General features: G+C 41.4%; 1 protein-coding gene across 1 annotated transcript in view; it reads right to left on the bottom strand.

Moving 5' to 3' along the window:
- The window catches only part of CCDC158 (coiled-coil domain containing 158), a 112983-nt gene that overhangs the window by 77167 nt on the left and 14526 nt on the right, over window positions 1-21290 (bottom strand). Inside the window, 7 exon segments of the mRNA XM_075283280.1 lie at window positions 3053-3250; window positions 3383-3493; window positions 6344-6446; window positions 12496-12606; window positions 13216-13289; window positions 17164-17473; window positions 19913-20005. Of these exon segments, the coding sequence (XP_075139381.1) occupies window positions 3053-3250; window positions 3383-3493; window positions 6344-6446; window positions 12496-12606; window positions 13216-13289; window positions 17164-17473; window positions 19913-20005 (1000 nt within the window).

Genomic DNA, 21290 nt, shown 5'->3' with positions numbered 1-21290 from the left:
GGGTGGATTTGAAGAAAAAATGCATTTCTGCGACTTTCTTACGGGCTTTGGTTTTACGGCGTTCACTGTGCAGCCAAAATGACATGTCCCCTATATTCTGTGTTTCGGTACGGTTCCAGGGATACCAAATTTATATGGTTTTATTTACATTTTGACCCCTAAAAAAAATTCCAAAACGGTGTTAAAATTTTTTTTTTCTAAAAGTCGCCATATTCCGACGGCCGTAACTTTTTTATACATAGGTGTACGGGGATGCATAGGGCGTCTTTTTTTGCGGGGTCGGGTGTACTTTTTAGTTCTACCATTTTCGGGAAATGTTATTGCTTTGATCACTTTTTATTCAAATTTTTATCAGAATTAAAACAGTGAAAAAACGGCGGTTTGGCACTTTTGTCTATTTTTCCTGCTACGGTGTTTACCGAACAGGAAAAATATTTTTATAGATTTGTAGAGCGGGCGATTTCGGACGCGGGGATACCTAACATGTATATGTTTCACAGTTTTTAACTACTTTTATATTTGTTCTAGGGAAAGGGGGGTGATTTGAACTTTTAATACTTTTTATATTTTTTTATATTTTTTTTTACTTTTTTTTTTATTTTTTTTTGCATTTATTAGACCCCCTAGGGGTGTTGAACCCCATGGGGTCTGATCACTAATGCAATGCATTACAATGCTAATGCAATGCATTACAATGCTAATGCATTGCAATGCATTGCAAAAAATCATCATCTCTTTTGCAGGCTGTATACACCAGCCTGCAAAAGAGAGAATTTGCAGACCGGCTGGGAGCCTTTAACAAGGCTCCCGGCTGTCATGACAACGTGACGTCGGCCCTGGAGCATGCTCCAGGAGCCGGCGATCCCTGCCAAAATGGCGGCGCCCATGCGCCGCCGGGAAAATGGCGCCTCTGGCGCCTTTGACAGCAGCGCCGGAGGGGTTAATGCCTCCGATCGGTCCGGGGACCGATCGGAGGCATTAGAGCCGGTTGTCTACTGCTTAAAGCAGTAGACACCCGGCGGCTTTGACGGCCGCCCGGCTCCCGGGCGGTCGCCATAGTTACAGACCCGACACGCTCCGTACTATTACGGCGCATGTCGGGAAGGGGTTAAGTAAGAATGACACCACTGGACACTTTAAAAGGAGGCAGGTGCTTGGCATCATTGTTTCTCTTCTGTTAACCATGGTTATCTCTAAAGAAACATGTGCAGTCATCATTGCACTGCACAAAAATGGCCTAACAGGGAAGAGTATCGCAGCTAGAAAGATTGCACCTCAGTCAACAATCTATCGCATCATCAAGAACTTCAAGGAGAGAGGTTCCATTGTTGGCAAAAAGGCTCCAGGGCGCCCAAGAAAGACCAGCAAGCGCCAGGACCGTCTCTAAAAAGTGTTATGCTGCGGATTCGGGCTACCAGCAGTGCAGAGCTTGCTCAGGAATGGCAGAAGGCAGGTGTGAGTGCATCTGCACGCACTGTGAGGCGGAGACTCTTGGAGCAAGGCCTGGTCTCAAGGAGGGCAGCAAAGAAGCCACTTCTCTCCAGAAAAAACATCAGGGACAGACTGATATTCTGCAAAAGGTACAGGGAGTGGACTGCTGAGGACTGAGGTAAAGTCATTTTCTCTGATGAATACCCTTTTCGATTGTTTGGGACATCTGGAAAACAGCTTATTCGGAGAAGACGAGGTGAGCGCTACCACCAGTCTTGCCTCATGCCAACTGTAAAGTATCCTGAAACCATTCATGTGTGGGGTTGCTTCTCAGCCAAGGGAATCGGCTCTCTCACAGTCTTGCCAGTCTTGCCTAAAAACACAGCCATGAATAAAGAATGGTACCAGAATGTCCTCCAAGATCAACTTCTCCCAACTGTCCAAGAGAAGTTTGGCGATCAACAATGCCTTTTCCAGCATGATGGAGCACCTTGCCATAAAGCAAAGGTGATAACTAAATGGCTCAGGGAACAAAACATAGAGATTTTGGGTCCATGGCCTGGAAACTCCCCAGATCTTAATCCCATTGAGAACTTGTGGTCAATCATCAAGAGACGGGTGGACAAACAAAAACCTACAAATTTTGACAAAATGCAAGCATTGATTGTGCAAGAATGGACTGCAATCAGTCAGGATTTGGTCCAGAAGTTGATTGAGAGCATGCCAGGGAGAATTGCAGAGGTCCTGAAGAAGAAGGGTCAGCACTGCAAATATTGACTTGCATTAACTCATTCTAACTGTCAATATAAGCTTTTGTTACTCATAATATGATTGCAATTATATTTCTGTATGTGATAAAAACATCTGACAAACACACATAAAAACCAGAGGGCAGCACATCATGTGAAAATATAATATTTGTGTCATTCTCAAAACTTTTGGCCATGACTGTATATGTCAACTTTGCATGATGTATTGAAATATATTGGTATGTATAGTTGCAACTTGCTTAGATACATTTATTACCAGTGTTTTTTCTGAGAAGGGCTTTGTTTGTTATCTTAATGTGGTCCCATTAATGTAGGTTTACATAGTTTACATTTTATTATATGTTAATAAATTATATTATTTTTATTTGGCTATTTTTATGCTTGTTGTTTTGGTATATTATAATTTGAATGATGACAGCATGTTTATTCATTGAACATTACTGGCTCATGATTTTTGTAGTTTTATTTTACAGTACCAGTAAAGTGAATAAGATTTTGGTTAATATCGTCCACACATTGCGAAAAAGAAAAAAAAAAGTTGCAGAATGGTGAGTGATTTTCTTATAGATTTAGTAGGGGAAGTTAAAAAGCGAATGAGAGAAAAAAAAAATTATGCAGCAAAAAATGAAGAATGCAAGAAAAATGCAATGCGTTTTCACTAAGTTTTTTCTGCATTGTTTAACTACGCTGGGTGTTTAATTGTATCCACATTTTCATGACTTCACTACATTTGAATGTTGTCTAGCAAGGAGGAAGTCACAGCCGAATGCAGTGAAAGTAACGGATATCTATGTTGTCTGAGAACTGAAATGAAGTAATATCACCCTAAAAGAAACTGCAAAATCCCAAACCTGTTGTTCTGCTTTCTTCTGTGTCTCTTCCTTCACCACATTCACTGCTGCCTGCAGCCTTTCTACCTCAATGGTTTGCTGAATCAACTCTCTTCGTAGGTTTTCATTAGTAAGGCAGTTGACTATCTCCCGATCCTGTAATTGCTTGTTCTGTGCCTTTTCTAAGCTCAGCTGTGTTTCACACGTCTTCAAAGCTTCCTACAAGTGGAATAGTGATTTTTCATTCATATCAGTGATGTTATACATAATAAACTTGAATGGTTTGCAAACAAAAACTAGTCAAAATAAGTATTGAGTATTGGAGAGTACATTCTTTTAGTGCTTCCTTACATTTAATAGAAGATGTTGGCTACCATACTCTTGCTTGCACTGGGTATATTCATTTTGCAAGTCCTCTAGTGCTCCATTAGCAGTTGTAAGTTGCTTTTTGAGCTCTTCCACCTACAATGCAAACCATAATATACACAGTAATTATACATTAAGGAAGGCGCCAGGCAGACATCCAAAAAGAAAGGCAAATTTTACTTGTATTCAGTTGACCCCACACAGAAATCAATGTATTCTCAAAACAAAGTCATCAGTTTTTGCAAAATTCGACAAATGACTATTATAGTCATCTAAAGAAGGCCTTAGGCTAAATTCACCCGTAATTATTACAGTACAGAACAGTGTGTCCCTGGGAAGCAGATAATGATAGCATCTCAGATAACTATGATGCTAGGAGCCCAACTCCTGGCATATAGAAGAGGCTGTTAAATTTGGCAAACATATGGACCAAGTTTCACGGAAGGCTCCTCTGGTCTGGTTTTTATCTTTGAAGAGAGTTGTAGCTTTTTTTTTGTTTATAAGAGTATGATGTTGTGGTGGAGTAACTCAAATAATTATATGTCAGTCTATAATATATGGTTAATCTTAGTATTTTGATCAAGGTGTATAAGCCCACTAATCCTTACTCTACTACCACAACCACATTACAGCATCCACAGGGAGAGTGAGCCCTGCAGCCCAAGCAGGTTAAGCCCCTAGGCTTTGGGCCACATAGCCACAGCAATCACAGCCACCATGCTGCAGTGCACGAAGCATGTGTCTAAAGTGAGGTTACAGGTGTTTTGTCACCAGCTGACCATAGAGACATGGGGGTGTATGATCTATGACATTTCTTATGATCGCTCCCATTGAAGTGAATAGGAAGCGCTCGCGTGTACGGCTCGGACTGAGCCGAGTGCCGGGCCCCTTCACAGCCGTACACGTGAGCGCTTCCCATTCACTTCAATGGGAGCGCTCGTAGAGTAAAAAGCAGCCCATTCATTTCAATGGGGAGCGCTCGTATGCCGGCTCTCATTGAAATGAATGGGATCTGCTTTATACGCGCTGATTCTGACCGTGTTTTAACGTTCAGAATCAGGAAGCGTATCCATAGTGTGAAGGGGCTCTAAGAGGCCTCATAGAAAACTATGGGACCGTAAATGGTCCGTAATTTTAAACCCACAATTGCGGACCATTTGCGGTGTAAAACCACAGTCGTGTAAGACCAGCCTTAGACTGTTCCTTTTTTCACTCTCTGATATTTGTATGTGTAAAAATTCAATTATATATTTGTTCACTTTGTATCTTTATTGGGCTGAATTTTATATTTATTATTAATTAAAAGTGAAGTTTTATAATCATAGACCCTTACTCAGTTGGATTGCATGATATGTTGTAAAGGTCACAGAGTTCAGTTCCTATTGACATTTTGAAAAAAATTGCAATACCCTGGTAGAGTGAGGCAGCAACACTAATTTTAGTATTGGAGAAAGAGGGCCTGATGTGGATGGAGTTTTGGCTCCTAGCCAAGACAGAGAAAAGGGCAAAGACACTGAGATCACTTTTGTAATGTTAGGAGATAGCAAGATTCCTAATACAAAGTGACATTTTGCAAGTGTAAAATTAACAAGGCATTTGCTACAGAATACTTCTGACTAATATATACATATAGATAATAATATATATAGATATGTGATATATATAGATATAATATTATATATATATATATATATATATATATATATATATTTATTTAATTATTTATTTTTAGCCAACCATATATTTATTCTGATCACATTCTTTACATCCTTTGAACACATGAACACAGATAGTAATCTATTTACATAGGCGCCAATGTTAAAAAAAAAAAAAAAAAAAACTGACCCATTTCTGTCCATTTATTTGAAGGACACAAAAACCAAAGTATATCAGTATATTTTTGTGTCTGTCCAAAGAGACAATAATGGATCTGTATTTTTTTTTTAACGTTGATCTGTATGTAAATGGATGGCCATCCATTTGCTTCTCTTTCTTGCATCCATATTTTTGATCTTCTAAACCATAAATGGAGTCAAACTTTGGTGCGCTAATTGTAAAACAGACAAGACACAGTTACCACTGTTTAAAAATAAATTTAAAAAAATGCATGTGCTTTTATGATGGTTTTGATCTTACAATATTTACCAAGAATTCTTTACAGTGTTTATGTGGTAAGCCTCACAAATGTAGCAAAGAAATTAAAATATTGATCAATTAATAAGTATGCTGTGACCCCCATTCATAAAATGAAAAAATATTAGACAGCGTTTTCACCTCAAAAATACAAAGTACATGAAACATAGACATTGGACAAAAATCCTAGCTATAGGACATAAGTAGGACTACTTAATAGCATCCAATAGACATATATTGAACACCTCACTACACTAGGACCTCTACATGAGGGTAACACAAGCTTGTCGTGGTTTTATAACTGCATTACAGTGTCACGGTCACAGTTTTTGAGACTAAAGCCAACCAATGCAATGATAAAATATATGGGCATAGTTTAAGATATGACATCATGTGCCAATATTTGGTGCATATTTTGTTCTTAAAAACTAAGCAATTCATAACTAATTCATAATATCATCCAACATCAGTCACTGTGATAAATCTGGTTTATATTTTAAAACTTTCTAATCTATGTCGGCACTATGTAAAACAGTAAATCTGACAGTTTCATAGATTACCATTCACTACAGTGAAACATCCTTATGCTATGCATATATACTGCAGAAATAAAAATATAGTTAATGTCCTATTCCATACCATTGTCCTATTATCAGGAGATATGAGATATTAGAAGAATGAGAACTGAAATTGGAGCGATGGGTAACTCCTGCATTTTGTGATAGACTAGCTATTGTTTGAGTTTATTTTTTACAGTCATCATTTGAGTGGATATTTTTTAGGATTATTCAGTAAAATATAATATCTTCTTGCCTTTTCTTTAACAGCTTTCTTACTGTTTCGCTGGTCGCATTGTAGCTGGGACACTTTTGATTCCAGTTTGACTATGTGTTCTGCATGCTTCATGTTCTGCTCCCTGATAGGAAAACATTACAATGGTTAAGTTAGACCAACAATTTCTGATCATAGGAAGCCTGATACCCGAATCCCTCACAGATCAGCTGTTCCGACAGCCTCCTGACTCTGGAATCTAGTGCTGTGAATGGGTCAGAAAGCAACACAGAGCCCCGCCGATTAGTTACCGATGACCTATGCTGTGGATAGGTCATCAAAATAAAAAAGCAATTGGGCCAGAAATCACATTTAACAATAGAGCATTTAGAGTATGTCCACAAGAATCAGGTCTGCTTCTGATATTCTGTTGCAGAGAGATTTACTCGTATTCTGAGAATGCAAAAAATGGCCAAACATGAGTGGGTTTTGTTGTTTGCTTTTTGTCCAATGTGTGTTACTGTACATTGCCTAGGATTATTTGCCAGCAAGACAGACCTTTCATTCTAAAGATCAATGAGGTTCCAGGAAGTTGGACTCTCCAATTCTTCCCATGGCCAATTTATGAGAAATGTCAGCAATATACCATAATTTCAAATAGTGGAGAAATTTCTTCAATAAAAACCCTGCTATTACCACTTTGCTTTTTAATTGGAGGAATTTCCTAATTGGAAATTCTCTGCTGTGTCTTCCGTTTCTGGATCTCTGCTACAAATAAATTGGTTAAACTAGACTTCTGCAATATTGGATGCATCTGATAAAATTTGTAGTTACACATTAACCGGTTTTTCAAAACTGACATGTGTCACTTTAAATGGCAATAACTTTGAGACGCTTTAACTTACACAAATGAATTTGAGATGGTTTTCTCGTAACACATTATACTTCATGTTAGTGGTAAACACTAATCAATATTTTTGCATTTATTTATAAAAAAACTAGGAAATTTGATGGAAATTTGAAAAAAATTGCAATTTTCAAAATGTGAAATTCTCTGCTTTTCAGGCAGATAGTTATACCATCCAAATACATGAATAAATATTATCTCCCATATCTCTGCTTTATATTGGCATCATCTTTTGATTGTCTTTTAATTTATTTTGGACGTCACAAGGCTTACAAGTGTAACAGCAATTTTCCAGATTTACAAGAAAATTCTCCAAACCAATTTTTTAGGGACCACTTCAGTTCTGAAAGTAATTATAAAGGCCTGTATAATAGAAACCCCCATAAATTACCCCATTTTCAAAACTGCACCCCTCAAATTATTCAAAACAGCATTTGGGATGTTTGTTAACCCTTTAAGCATTTCATAAGAATAAAAATAATATGGCAGTGAAATTTAGACATTTCATTTTTTTTCACTAATACATTCATTTAGACCCAAAATTAACACATTCACAAAGGGTTGAAGGAGAAAATGCATCTGACAGTTTATTGTGCAATTTCTCCCGTGCACAGAAATACCCCACATGTGGGTGTAAACTGATTTTTGGGCACACGGCAGTGCATGGAAGGGAAGGAGCGACACTGGGTGTGTGAACAGCAGATTTTGCTGGAATAATTTTCAGCGCCATGCCTTATTTGCAGAGACCCTAGAGTACCAAAACAATGGAAACCCCCCAAAAGTGACCCCATTTTAGAATCTACACCCCTCACAGAATTCATCAAGGGGTATAGTCAGCATTTAGACCCTACAGTTGTTTCACAGATTTTACTAACATTGGGATGTGTAAATGAAAAATTACTAAAATGTCACTTTATCTCCAAAGTTTTCATTTTCACAAGGGGTTAAAGGAGTAAAAGCCCCCCACAGTTTGTTAAACAATTTCTCTTGAACACGGCAATACCCCATATGCGGCTATAATCTGCTGTATGGGAACATGGCGGGGCTCAGAATGGAAGGAGCGCTATTTTGCTTTTGGATGGCAGATTTTGCTGGAATTATTTTTAGGTGCCATGTTGCATTAGCAGAGCCCCTAGAGAACCAATACAGTGGAAACCCCCTAAAAGTGACCCCATTTGGGAAACTACACCCCCCACAGAACATATTAAAGGGTAGAGTGAGCATTTTGACCCTACAGCTGTTTCACAGATTTTATTAACATTGGGCCATGAAAATGAAAAATTACTTTTTTTCCAACAAACTGTCAATTTAGCCCCAAATTTTTAATTTTCACAAGAGGATAAAGGAGAAAAAGCTCCATAAAGTTCGTTACACAAATTCTGCTGAACACAGAAATGCCCCATATGTGGTCATAATGTGCTGTATGGGAACATGGCGGGGCTCAGAATGGAAAGAGGGCTATTTGGCTTTTGGAGGGCAGATTTTGCTGGAATATTTTTCAGGTCCCATGTCGCATTTGCAGAGCCCCTAAAGTACCAATACAGTGGAAACCCCCTATAAGTGACCCCATTTTGGAAACTACACCCCTCATAGAATTTGTCTAGGGGTAGAGTGAGTATTTTGGCCTCACAGGTGTTTCACAGATTTTATTAACATTGGGACGTGAAAATGAAAAATTACTTTTTTTCCCAATAAATCGTCCATTTAGCGCCATAGTTTTAATTTTGCAAATAGTTTAAGAATTAAAAGCCCCCCACAGTTTGTTACACAATTTCTTCTGAACACGGCAATACCCCATATGTGGCCAAAATCTGCTGTATGGGTACATGCTGGGGCTCAGAATGGAAAGAGCGCTATTTGGATTTTGGAGGGCAGATGTTGCTGGAATAGTTTTCAGGTGCCATGTCGCATTTGCAGAGCCCCTAAAGTATCAATACAATGGAAACCCCTCAAAAGTGACCCCATTTTAGAAACTACACCTGTCAAGGAATGTATCAAGGGGTATTATCATTTTGAGCCTAAAATGCTTCCCAAAAATTAATGTACAAAATGAAAATTGAAATTTTTAAAAATATGCCATTTCGGTGCCCAATACGTTGCACCCACTTTGTGTTGTCAGAGACCTGCACTCCTAAAACTATTAAGTGGGCCATCCCGGGGGTCAAAAAATTATATATGTGGGTGTAAACTGCTGCTTGGACAAACAGCAGGGCTCAGAAGGGAAGGACCACTGTGCGTTTCAGCTTTTGGGGTACAGATTTAGAGGGACCCTCTGGGCGCCATGATGTTTTTGCAGAGCCCTGGAGGTTCCAGTAAACTGGAATTCACCAAGAAGTGACCCCATTTTGTAGGGGCAATTTTAGGGTCTCTGCAAATGTGACATGGTGTCCAAAAACGAAGAATCTAAATCTGCACTCCAAAAGCACATATTGCTCCTTCACATCTGCACCCTGCTGGGTACCCAAATAGCAGTGTATGCCCACATGTATGACACTGGTGTACCCCGGATAACGTACTTAATGCCATATGTGGGTAGAAATGGCTGTTTGGGCACAGCCGGGGACAGAAGGGAAGGAGCGCTATTTTGGTTTTTGGAGCACAGTTTGGTTTTTGGACGTCATGCCACTTTTGCAAAGCCCCTGAATTGCCAATAAAGTGGAATCCGCAGACATGTCACCCTATTTTGGACACTACCCCACTGATGGGATTTATCAAGTGGTGTAGCGAGAATTTTTAACCCTTGAGTGTTGCATTTATTTAGTTTCCAGAAATGAAATCGCAACTGATAGAGAAGTTAAAAATGAAAATTTTACAGATTTGCCATTTCAGTGTGCAACATGTTGTGCCCGACTTATGTCAGCAGAGACACTCCAAAAACTGTTAAACGGGTATCCCGGGCACAACAGCTTTTAGAGCGTTCATCTCTGATACAAGGTGGGCACAACATATTACGCACTGAAAGGACGTATTCCTGGAAAAATGGTCATTTTCACCTCTCACAATCCACTACAGTTATAGTTATATATATAAAGTTATAGCAACACTTGGGGGTTAAAAATGCTGTCTGTACCCCTGGATAAATCCTTCAGGGGTGTAGTTTCCAAAATAAGGTAATTTATCAGGGGATTCCAAATTACTGGCGTTTCAGCTCTACAAAAGTGTCATGGCATCCAAAAACCAAACCGTCTGTGCTCCAAAAACAAAATGACCCTTCTTCCCTTCTGTGTCCGGCTGTGCCCTAATATCAGTTTATACCCACATATGACATTATGTCCGTTATCCGGGGTACACCAGTGTCATACATGTGGCATAAACTGCAGTTTGGACGTACAGCAGGGTGCAGAAGGGAAGGAGCGCTATGCGGCTTTTGGAGTACAGATTCAGATGTTTGGTATCTGGACGCCATGTCATGTTTGTAGAGCCTGTAAGGTACCAGAAAAGTGGATTCCATGGGGTACCAGGAGTGACCCCATTTTGAAAACTGCACCCCTCAAAGAATTTATCAGGGGGTGTAGTGAGTATTAGTATCCGGACGTGACTGCACAGCGGATGGCGAAGAGGGAATGTATAAGCTGTGCGGAGGACATTGCAAACACCAAATTCCCTACTATGTCCCAGTAGCTCCTATGATTGGGGGAGTCACTCTGGGGGTCACTTTAGGGGTCACTTCTGGTGTCTGTTCCCTCATAAGCTGTAAATCTGGGGTGTCCCCTGATATCCGCTCACACAGCTTATATATTCCCTACATGACGCACCCTGTTGTGTTCTAATAATTTGGCGATTTTTGAGGGTTTTTGTCTTCACATTGTGAGATGCTATATTTTCTTTATGTTTCTGGTGACGCGGCCATATAAGGGCTTATTCTTTGCGGGATGAGATGCATTTCGTAATGACACCATTTTTGGGTGTCTACATCTTATTGAATACATTTTATTAACCCTTTTTTGCTGGATTTAAAAAAAAAAAAATCAATCCTGGCATTGAGTTATACTTTTTTAATTTTACACCATGCAGTGTACAGTATAAGTAACATGTTCCCTTTATTCTGCGGGTCGGTACGGTTACGGAGATACCTCATTTATAGTATTTTTTTATGTGTTACTAGTTCTGCAGAGGAAAAACACATTTGGGGACATAAATCAATGTTTTTTGCATCGCATCTTCTAAGAGGCGTAACATTTTTATTTTTCGGTTGACAGAGTTGGTTGAGGGCTTATTTTTTGCGGGACAACCTGCGCTTTTTATTGGTACTGTTGTCGGATGCATATGACTTTTTGATCACTTTTTATAGCATATTTTGTATGGTGAGATGGCGAAAAATCATTACTTCCGGCGAGTTTTTTCCGTTTTTTTTTTCCGGCGTTCGCCGTGTACATTAAATATTATTTCAGTTTTATTGTACAGATTGTTACGGACGCGACAATACCAAATATGCATTGTTTTTATTACTTTTTAGGTTTTTTTTATATAATTCATTTTCTATTGAGAAAAAGGGATTTTTGGGCTTTATAACTTTATAAATTTTTTTCATACACTTCATTTTATTTTTTTTACATTTTTTTTTTACTTTTTCATGTGTCCATTTAGGACACTTCAATCAGCAATACTTTGCTGATATAGAATGCCATGTGAGACACAGCATGCAGGTGTCCCACATGGCATTCCGTAGCAGGATGTCAGGCTGTGTAGACGCACAGCCTGACATCAGAAGGTCCTGGCAGGATCACCAGGTATGTGGGGGCTCCGGGCAGTCTGGGGTCACTGGCCAGACCCCAGACTACCTTTTACTGCTATCGGCACCCTCCGATCTCGCCGCGGGGGGTGCCGATCAGCTTCAATTGTCGGCGGATGCCTTTCGATCGCGCCGTGATGTTTCACGGCGCAATCGAAAGGGTTAAAACGTCCAGTCGGACTCAGTTCCGACTGGACGTTATTGAGGAAGGGGTTAGGTGTTAGTAACACCTAACCCCCGTCCTCCCCGCACCCCTCCCCCCGCGAAATAGGTACCTAAAGACAGGACGTATTTTTACAATAGTCCGGTCTTTAGGTACCTGGACCGCAGGCCGTAAATTTACGTACGGCGGTCCTTAACCGGTTAAATATATACATATAAATTCACATTCCCTTTCTCAGTGAGAACAAAAACTTATTTTAATGGTTTGTGTTATATACAAGATAGAATGTAATACAATATAGTAATATCATAGTATGTCATGGTATTGTCATTTTTTGTAAATTATGAAATCGTAAAGCAAAGTTTATTTACATCTTATATTTATAGACTTACTGAGAGGATTCTAGCTGAGCTTGAATATTCTTTGCATGACTTCTGACAGCATTTGTTTCAGCAACCAACAGTGCCCTCTCCTGTTCATGTTCATTAACTAGATTGTCATACCTGATCCCCAAAAAATAAAGAAAGCTATAGATAATCATGTACAAAATGATCTCACAGTTATAATACAAACTGTACATTAATCATTATTCATGAGCAAGTATGGGACATTCACGTATGCCTTAGGATAAGGCAGATTGGTTTCTGGCATCAGCACAAAGTATGCACCATGGCATTTGCAAGAGCAAATTTACACACAAACCATGGCTCATCCATACAGGTGATTGACTAGAATGGAACTGACTGGAATGACCTGCAGTATCAGACACAGTCACAACTGGGGATGAATTGATTTGCCTGTGAAAGATCGACTGATCCACTATTTTAAGGATATTTCATCAATGAAAGAATATTAATCCTATAAGGCTCATGAAAGCCATTTACGGTTCAGCTATTTAAAGACATTTCTGATGTTAGAAATTACCTTCTTTTTCTAGGTACCACTTTTGCCAATAGGCTGTGTCTGGTACTGTAGCCTAGACCTAGCCAAGAAATCCAGACTGAGCTGTATTACCAGACACAGGCCATGGACAAGTGTGACACTTTCTAGAAAAAAAAAAAAAACAGCCATGTTTTTCCACTCATGCTTTCTCTTGCAAAGTTAAAACTCACCTTTCTTGAAACTGCTTTAGACAAGCCTCCTTATCTTTTAGTTCACCTTTCATTAAAATAAGATGATCTTCTGTCTACAACATATACAGAGTGAAAACTTTAGTTCAGTTGTACAGGTCTGGCCTAAAACACACCTCCCAATATCTCAGATGAAAGGATAAAAAGTCCTTAAAGCCATGATTTAACAATAGATGAGGATTAGAGATGAGCGAACACTAAAATGTTCAAGGTTCGAAATTCGATTCGAACAGCCGCTCACTGTTCGAGTGTTCGAATGGGTTTCGAACCCCATTATAGTCTATGGGGAACATAAACTCGTTAAGGGGGAAACCCAAATTCGTGTCTGGAGGGTCACCAAGTCCACTATGACACCCCAGGAAATGATACCAACACCCTGGAATGACACTGGGACAGCAGGGGAAGCATGTCTGGGGGCATAAAAGTCACTTTATTTCATGGAAATCCCTGTCAGTTTGCGATTTTCGCAAGCTAACTTTTCCCCATAGAAATGCATTGGCCAGTGCTGATTGGCCAGAGTACGGAACTCGACCAATCAGCGCTGGCTCTGCTGGAGGAGGCGGAGTCTAAGATAGCTCCACACCAGTCTCCATTCAGGTCCGACCTTAGACTCCGCCTCCTCCGGCAGAGCCAGCGCTGATTGGCCGAAGGCTGGCCAATGCATTCCTATGCGAATGCAGACTTAGCAGTGCTGAGTCAGTTTTGCTCAACTACACATCTGATGCACACTCGGCACTGCTACATCAGATGTAGCAATCTGATGTAGCAGAGCCGAGGGTGCACTAGAACCCCTGTGCAAACTCAGTTCACGCTAATAGAATGCATTGGCCAGCGCTGATTGGCCAATGCATTCTATTAGCCCGATGAAGTAGAGCTGAATGTGTGTGCTAAGCACACACATTCAGCACTGCTTCATCAAGCCAATACAATGCATTAGCCAGTGCTGATTGGCCAGAGTACGGAATTCGGCCAATCAGCGCTGGCTCTGCTGGAGGAGGCGGAGTCTAAGATCGCTCCACACCAGTCTCCATTCAGGTCCGACCTTAGACTCCGCCTCCTCCGGCAGAGCCAGCGCTGATTGGCCGAAGGCTGGCCAATGCATTCCTATGCGAATGCAGACTTAGCAGTGCTGAGTCAGTTTTGCTCAACTACACATCTGATGCACACTCGGCACTGCTACATCAGATGTAGCAATCTGATGTAGCAGAGCCGAGGGTGCACTAGAACCCCTGTGCAAACTCAGTTCACGCTAATAGAATGCATTGGCCAGCGCTGATTGGCCAATGCATTCTATTAGCCCGATGAAGTAGAGCTGAATGTGTGTGCTAAGCACACACATTCAGCACTGCTTCATCAAGCCAATACAATGCATTAGCCAGTGCTGATTGGCCAGAGTACGGAATTCGGCCAATCAGCGCTGGCCAATGCATTCTATTAGCCCGATGAAGTAGAGCTGAATGTGTGTGCTAAGCACACACATTCAGCACTGCTTCATCAAGCCAATACAATGCATTAGCCAGTGCTGATTGGCCAGAGTACGGAATTCGGCCAATCAGCGCTGGCTCTGCTGGAGGAGGCGGAGTCTAAGGTCGGACCTGAATGGAGACTGGTGTGGAGCGATCTTAGACTCCGCCTCCTCCAGCAGAGCCAGCGCTGATTGGCCGAATTCCGTACTCTGGCCAATCAGCATTGGCTAATGCATTGTATTGGCGTGATGAAGCAGTGCTGAATGTGTGTGCTTAGCACACACATTCAGCTCTACTTCATCGGGCTAATAGAATGCATTGGCCAGCGCTGATTGGCCGAATTCCGTACTCTGGCCAATCAGTGCTGGCCAATGCATTCTATTAGCTTGATGAAGCAGAGTGTGCACAAGGGTTCAAGCGCACCCTCGGCTCTGATGTAGCAGAGCCGAGGCTGCACAAGGGTTCAAGCGCACCCTCGGCTCTGATGTAGGAGAGCCGAGGGTGCACTTGAACCCTTGTGCAGCCTCGGCTCTGCTACATCAGAGCCGAGGGTGCGCTTGAACCCTTGTGCACACTCTGCTTCATCAAGCTAATAGAATGCATTGGCCAGCGCTGATTGGCCAATGTATTCTATTAGCCTGATGAAGTAGAGCTGAATGTGTGTGCTAAGCACACACATTCAGCTCTACTTCATCGGGCTAATAGAATGCATTGGCCAGCGCTGATTGGCCAGAGTACGGAACTCGACCAATCAGCGCTGGCTCTGCTGGAGGAGGCGGAGTCTAAGATCGCTCCACACCAGTCTCCATTCAGGTCCGACCTTAGACTCCGCCTCCTCCAGCAGAGCCAGCGCTGATTGGCCGAATTCCGTACTCTGGCCAATCAGCACTGGCTAATGCATTGTATTGGCGTGATGAAGCAGTGCTGAATGTGTGTGCTTAGCACACACATTCAGCTCTACTTCATCGGGCTAATAGAATGCATTGGCCAATCAGCGCTGGCCAATGCATTCTATTAGCGTGAACTGAGTTTGCACAGGGGTTCTAGTGCACCCTCGGCTCTGCTACATCAGATTGCTACATCTGATGTAGCAGTGCCGAGTGTGCATCAGATGTGTAGTTGAGCAAAACTGACTCAGCACTGCTAAGTCTCTGCATTCGCATAGGAATGCATTGGCCAGCCTTCGGCCAATCAGCGCTGGCTCTGCCGGAGGAGGCGGAGTCTAAGGTCGGACCTGAATGGAGACTGGTGTGGAGCGATCTTAGACTCCGCCTCCTCCAGCAGAGCCAGCGCTGATTGGTCGAGTTCCGTACTCTGGCCAATCAGCGCTGGCCAATGCATTCTATTAGCCCGATGAAGTAGAGCTGAATGTGTGTGCTTAGCACACACATTCAGCTCTACTTCATCAGGCTAATAGAATACATTGGCCAATCAGCGCTGGCCAATGCATTCTATTAGCTTGATGAAGCAGAGTGTGCACAAGGGTTCAAGCGCACCCTCGGCTCTGATGTAGCAGAGCTGAGGGTGCACAAGGGTTCAAGTGCACCCTCGGCTCTCCTACATCAGAGCCGAGGGTGCGCTTGAACCCTTGTGCACACTCTGCTTCATCAAGCTAATAGAATGCATTGGCCAGCACTGATTGGCCAGAGTACGGAATTCGGCCAATCAGCGCTGGCCAATGCATCCCTATGGGAAAAAGTTTATCTCACAAAAATCACAATTACACACCCGATAGAGCCCCAAAAAGTTATTTTTAATAACATTCCCCCCTAAATAAAGGTTATCCCTAGCTATCCCTGCCTGTACAGCTATCCCTGTCTCATAGTCTCAAAGTTCACATTCTCATATGACCCGGATTTGAAATCCACTATTCGTCTAAAATGGAGGTCACCTGATTTCGGCAGCCAATGACTTTTTCCAATTTTTTTCAATGCCCCCAGTGTCGTAGTTCCTGTCCCACCTCCCCTGCGCTGTTATTGGTGCAAAAAAGGCGCCAGGGAAGGTGGGAGGGGAATCGAATTTTGGCGCACTTTACCACGTGGTGTTCGATTCGATTCGAACATGGCGAACACCCTGATATCCGATCGAACATGTGTTCGATAGAACACTGTTCGCTCATCTCTAATGAGGATTAGTCTTAGAGGATTGGTTGTCCAGACAGTAATAAAATAAAATAAAAATACCTGCAACCACCACCAATTGCTGTGAAAAGATGGACCAGGAAGTGGAGATCAGTGGTGGAGGCAAGAAGTGTCTGCACGGGAGAGGTGGAATGGGGTGAAGGGCAAGAGCAGTGATGGTCCCAAAGTAAATAACCGAATTCATGTTCATGCTCCACACACAAAGCCCCCCATACTGAAAATGCTACCACCTTTGGTGCAAACTTTGCCATAGAAAACAAATGAAGTACACTTCAAGGTATGGGAGACAAAAAAAAAAGAACAAAATAAAAAAGGTTACTTACAGCCTGGATTTTTCCTTTGAGAAATAATGGTTCATCGGAAAGATCCTGAAGTGTTTGGGCCACAATTACCCCAAGGTTACTGAGGTCAAAGTTGCCTTCTATTTTCTTGTTAGCCTGCTCATGGTAAGCTAGGATGGCTTTTTGGGTGTCCTTGAGTACTTGATCCTGTTTCTGTAATCTTTCTTTCAGGTGTTCAGTATAAACCCGTGCCTGTTTTAGCATCTCCTCCTGGATCACATTAGTGGTCTCTAGTTCTTTCATTCTGATACCTAGCTTATTTTCTTCTTCTTGCCTAAATAAATCTTTTGTTCTGCATAAAATATGTGTAGATTAAGCAAAAATATTGTATCATATCATTTCAATAATGTTGTTACTATTAAAAAATTAAATTTTACATTTATCAGATATAATATCTAAGTGGCTGTCTCATAAAGACAAGTAATTTGGAAATTGTTGTGATCAGTGGATTGATCTAGGTCTCCAGCAATAGTCTCCAGCAATGAGCTGTTATCACCAAAGGAAGGCATGACTGGCCATTCTATAGCTCCGTACAAGAGGAAATAATGCATTATATACCACCTTTCAGTAGGGTTTATACTCAAGGGATTTTCTGATTAAACAACCCCTTTAGGCGAAGGCCCCATGTTGCGGAAACAGTGTTTTTACTCCTGCGGATATGCAGCAGAAAAGAAAACAAAAAGACACTACATTTTACAGCATCGGCAAAGTGAATGAGATTCTTGCTAATCCCATCCACACATTGCAGAAAAAAAAAACGCTCTGGAAAAGCTGTGTTTTCCCTATACAAAAAATAGGGGAAGAAAACAGCAGCAAAATTGCAATGAGAAATGCTGTGAAAAAAAAGCATTTTCAATGCATTGTTTTCTGCAGCATTTTTAGGTGCATTCCTTAGCCTTAAAGTAACATACAGTCATGTGAAAAAGCTTCAGCACTTAAATGGGAAATATAGGACCTATACTTAGGATAGTATAAACCTATATTAATGACCTATACATATATATATATATATATATATATATATATATATATATATATAATTGTGAGGATCTGACACCAGGGATCCTGGGATCATTCAAAAGAGAGATCCACTGCAGTTGCATGTCCCAGCCTCACACAGTGTACAGATCTATCCATTTTTGGCTCCATATACAGTGTGCAGAGAATAGCTGACCAATGGGTGTAACTGGGTGTCAGACCCACACTGATCTCAGATTAATGACTTATCCTAAGTATAGAATTGTAGGCCTTGGATAACCCTTTTAACAGCCCCATTTGACACCTCAGCAATCAGCAAATGATGCTATACACTCACTGGCCACTTTATTAGGTACACCATGCTAGTAACGGGTTGGACCCCCTTTTGCCTTCAGAACTGCCTCAACTCTTCGTGGCATAGATTCAACAAGGTGCTGGAAGCATTCCTCAGAGATTTTGATCCATATTGACATGATGGCATCACACAGTTGCCGCAGATTTGTCGGCTGCACATCCATGATGCGAATCTCCCGTTCCACCACATCCCAAAGATGCTCTATTGGATTGAGATCTGGTGACTGTGGAGGCCATTGGAGTACAGTGAACTCATTGTCATGTTCAAGAAACCAGTCAGAGATGATTCCAGCTTTATGACATGGCGCATTATCCTGCTGAAAGTAGCCATCAGATGTTGGGTACATTGTGGTCATAAAGGGATAGACATGGTCAGCAACAATACTCAGGTAGGCTTTGGCGTTGCAACGATGCTCAATTGGTACCAAGGGGCCCAAAGAGTGCCAAGAAAATATTCCCCACACCATGACACCACCACCACCAGCCTGAACCGTTGATACAAGGCAGGATGGATCCATGCTTTCATGTTGTTGACGCCAAATTCTGACCCTACCATCCGAATGTCGCAGCAGAAATCGAGACTCATCAGACCAGGCAACGTTTTTCCAATCTTCAATTGTCCAATTTCGATGAGCTTGTGCAAATTGTAGCCTCAGTTTCCTGTTCTTAGCTGAAAGGAGTGGCACCCGGTGTGGTCTTCTGCTGCTGTAGCCCATCTGCCTCAAAGTTCGACGTACTGTGCGTTCAGAGATGCTCTTCTGGCTACCTTGGTTGTAACGGGTGGCTATTTGAGTCACTGTTGCCTTTCTATCAGCTCAAACCAGTCTGGCCATTCTCCTCTGACCTCTGGCATCAACAACGCATTTCCGCCCACAGAACTGCCGCTCACTGGATGTTTTTTCTTTTTCGGACCATTCTCTGTAAACCCTAGAGATGGTTGTGCGTGAAAATCCCAGTAGATCAGCAGTTTCTGAAATACTCAGACCAGCCCTTCTGGCACCAACAACCATGCCACGTTCAAAGGCACTCAAATCACCTTTCTTCCCCATACTGATGCTCGGTTTGAACTGCAGGAGATTGTCTTGACCATGTCTACATGCCTAAATGCACTGAGTTGCTGCCATGTGATTGGCTGATTAGAAATTAAGTGTTAACGAGCAGTTGGACAGGTGTACCTAATAAAGTGGCCGGTGAGTGTATATACCAGGCATATCCAACACTTTCTGTGCTAGGAAACACCATTTACTTTACAGCGCCCTTATCAGAAATTTTAGGGCTGTACAGATCTTAGATGCATTATATAGTCCTCATATTAATAAATCTGTCTATAAGTTGTACATATTAGAATATTCATCGTACTATAGTTATAGTAATGACACGTTTAACACATTTAGCTTACCTTGCGTCTTCCTCTGCTGTCCTCTCTCTCATCAGTTCCTGAATTTTCAAATTTATCCCACTGGTTACCTGTTGTTGCAGGCCTGGAAAATGGCTGATCTATGAGAAAATGTATAAGCTTAGCCTCAACCCAAACTCCCTATATCACTCCCTATTAGTATCAGAAGAATCACTGCCTGATGTAAGAAAGCTAAAACTAACTGCTTTCTGTTCAGATACAGATGACATATTCGCAAGGGCTTAAAAGGAGAAAATCCTTCCCATAATTAATTATCCAATAACTCCTGAGCATTCAAATAACTCACATGTGGATATAAACTGCTTCGGCACCTGAATACCAATATACATAACTGAAAAAACCTATAATATAGCAATACAAACCATAATAGTCAATATAATGAAGTAGAAAAATATATCGGCCTTCAATCATATGACGCTCAGAATACAGATATAAACTGACAAATAGACTCAATGCCAAAATGTAAAAAATTTACATACTCAAAGAGAAAGCTCAGGTAGTAGCATTTAACCACATGAGGACCGCCGTACGTAAATTTACGGCCTCATGTGATGGTACCTAAAGACCGGACTATTGTCGAAATACGTCCGGTCTTTAGGTGCCATTTTAGAGCAGATCGCGCCCCCCCCTGGTAACAGTCCCGCCCCTACCTCTAGCCCGGGACTTGGTGAAGATGCCGGGGACCGATCTGATTGGTCCCCGGTCATGTGATCGCTGTGACAGCAAGTCACAGCGATCTCTTTTATTTACAGTATAGCCAGCGTCTTAAGTCTCCTCCCTCTCCTCTTCTCCTTACACATTGTTACTTTGTGAGGAGAAGAGAAGAAGGAGAGAGACTTGAGACATTGCTTGCTAAAAAACACCCCTATACACACTTTCCACTGCCCGATCCTGCCCCCAAACCCATCGATCCCCTAATTCCTAATCCCCTATCCCCAGATCTATATATAGATCATATATATATATATAAAAAAATAAATATATATATATATATCTGTGTATATCAGAGCTAGATAGGGAGATATATATATATATACCCACCATATAGGTATATATATATATTTCTGTCACTTGTATAGCGCTAACATATTCTGTGGCGCTTTACAGAAAGTGTCAGTCACCGTACCCTATAGGGCTCACAATAAATTGCTCTCTAGCACCATATATATATATATCTACCGTATAAATTTTAGATATATATATATACATATATATATATATACCCGCCATATAGGTATATATATATATCTGTGACTTGTATAGCGCTAACATATTCTGCGGCGCTTTACAGCCACTCTACCAAAGAGGGCTCACAATAATCAGCTCTCTAGCACTATATATATATCTACCGTATAAATTT

The sequence above is a fragment of the Leptodactylus fuscus genome, chromosome 1 (assembly GCF_031893055.1).
Source record: "Leptodactylus fuscus isolate aLepFus1 chromosome 1, aLepFus1.hap2, whole genome shotgun sequence".
NCBI classification, from domain to species: Eukaryota; Metazoa; Chordata; class Amphibia; order Anura; family Leptodactylidae; genus Leptodactylus; species Leptodactylus fuscus.
Note: the sequence above shows the minus strand (reverse complement) of the source record. Positions and strands in the feature narration are given on the sequence as shown.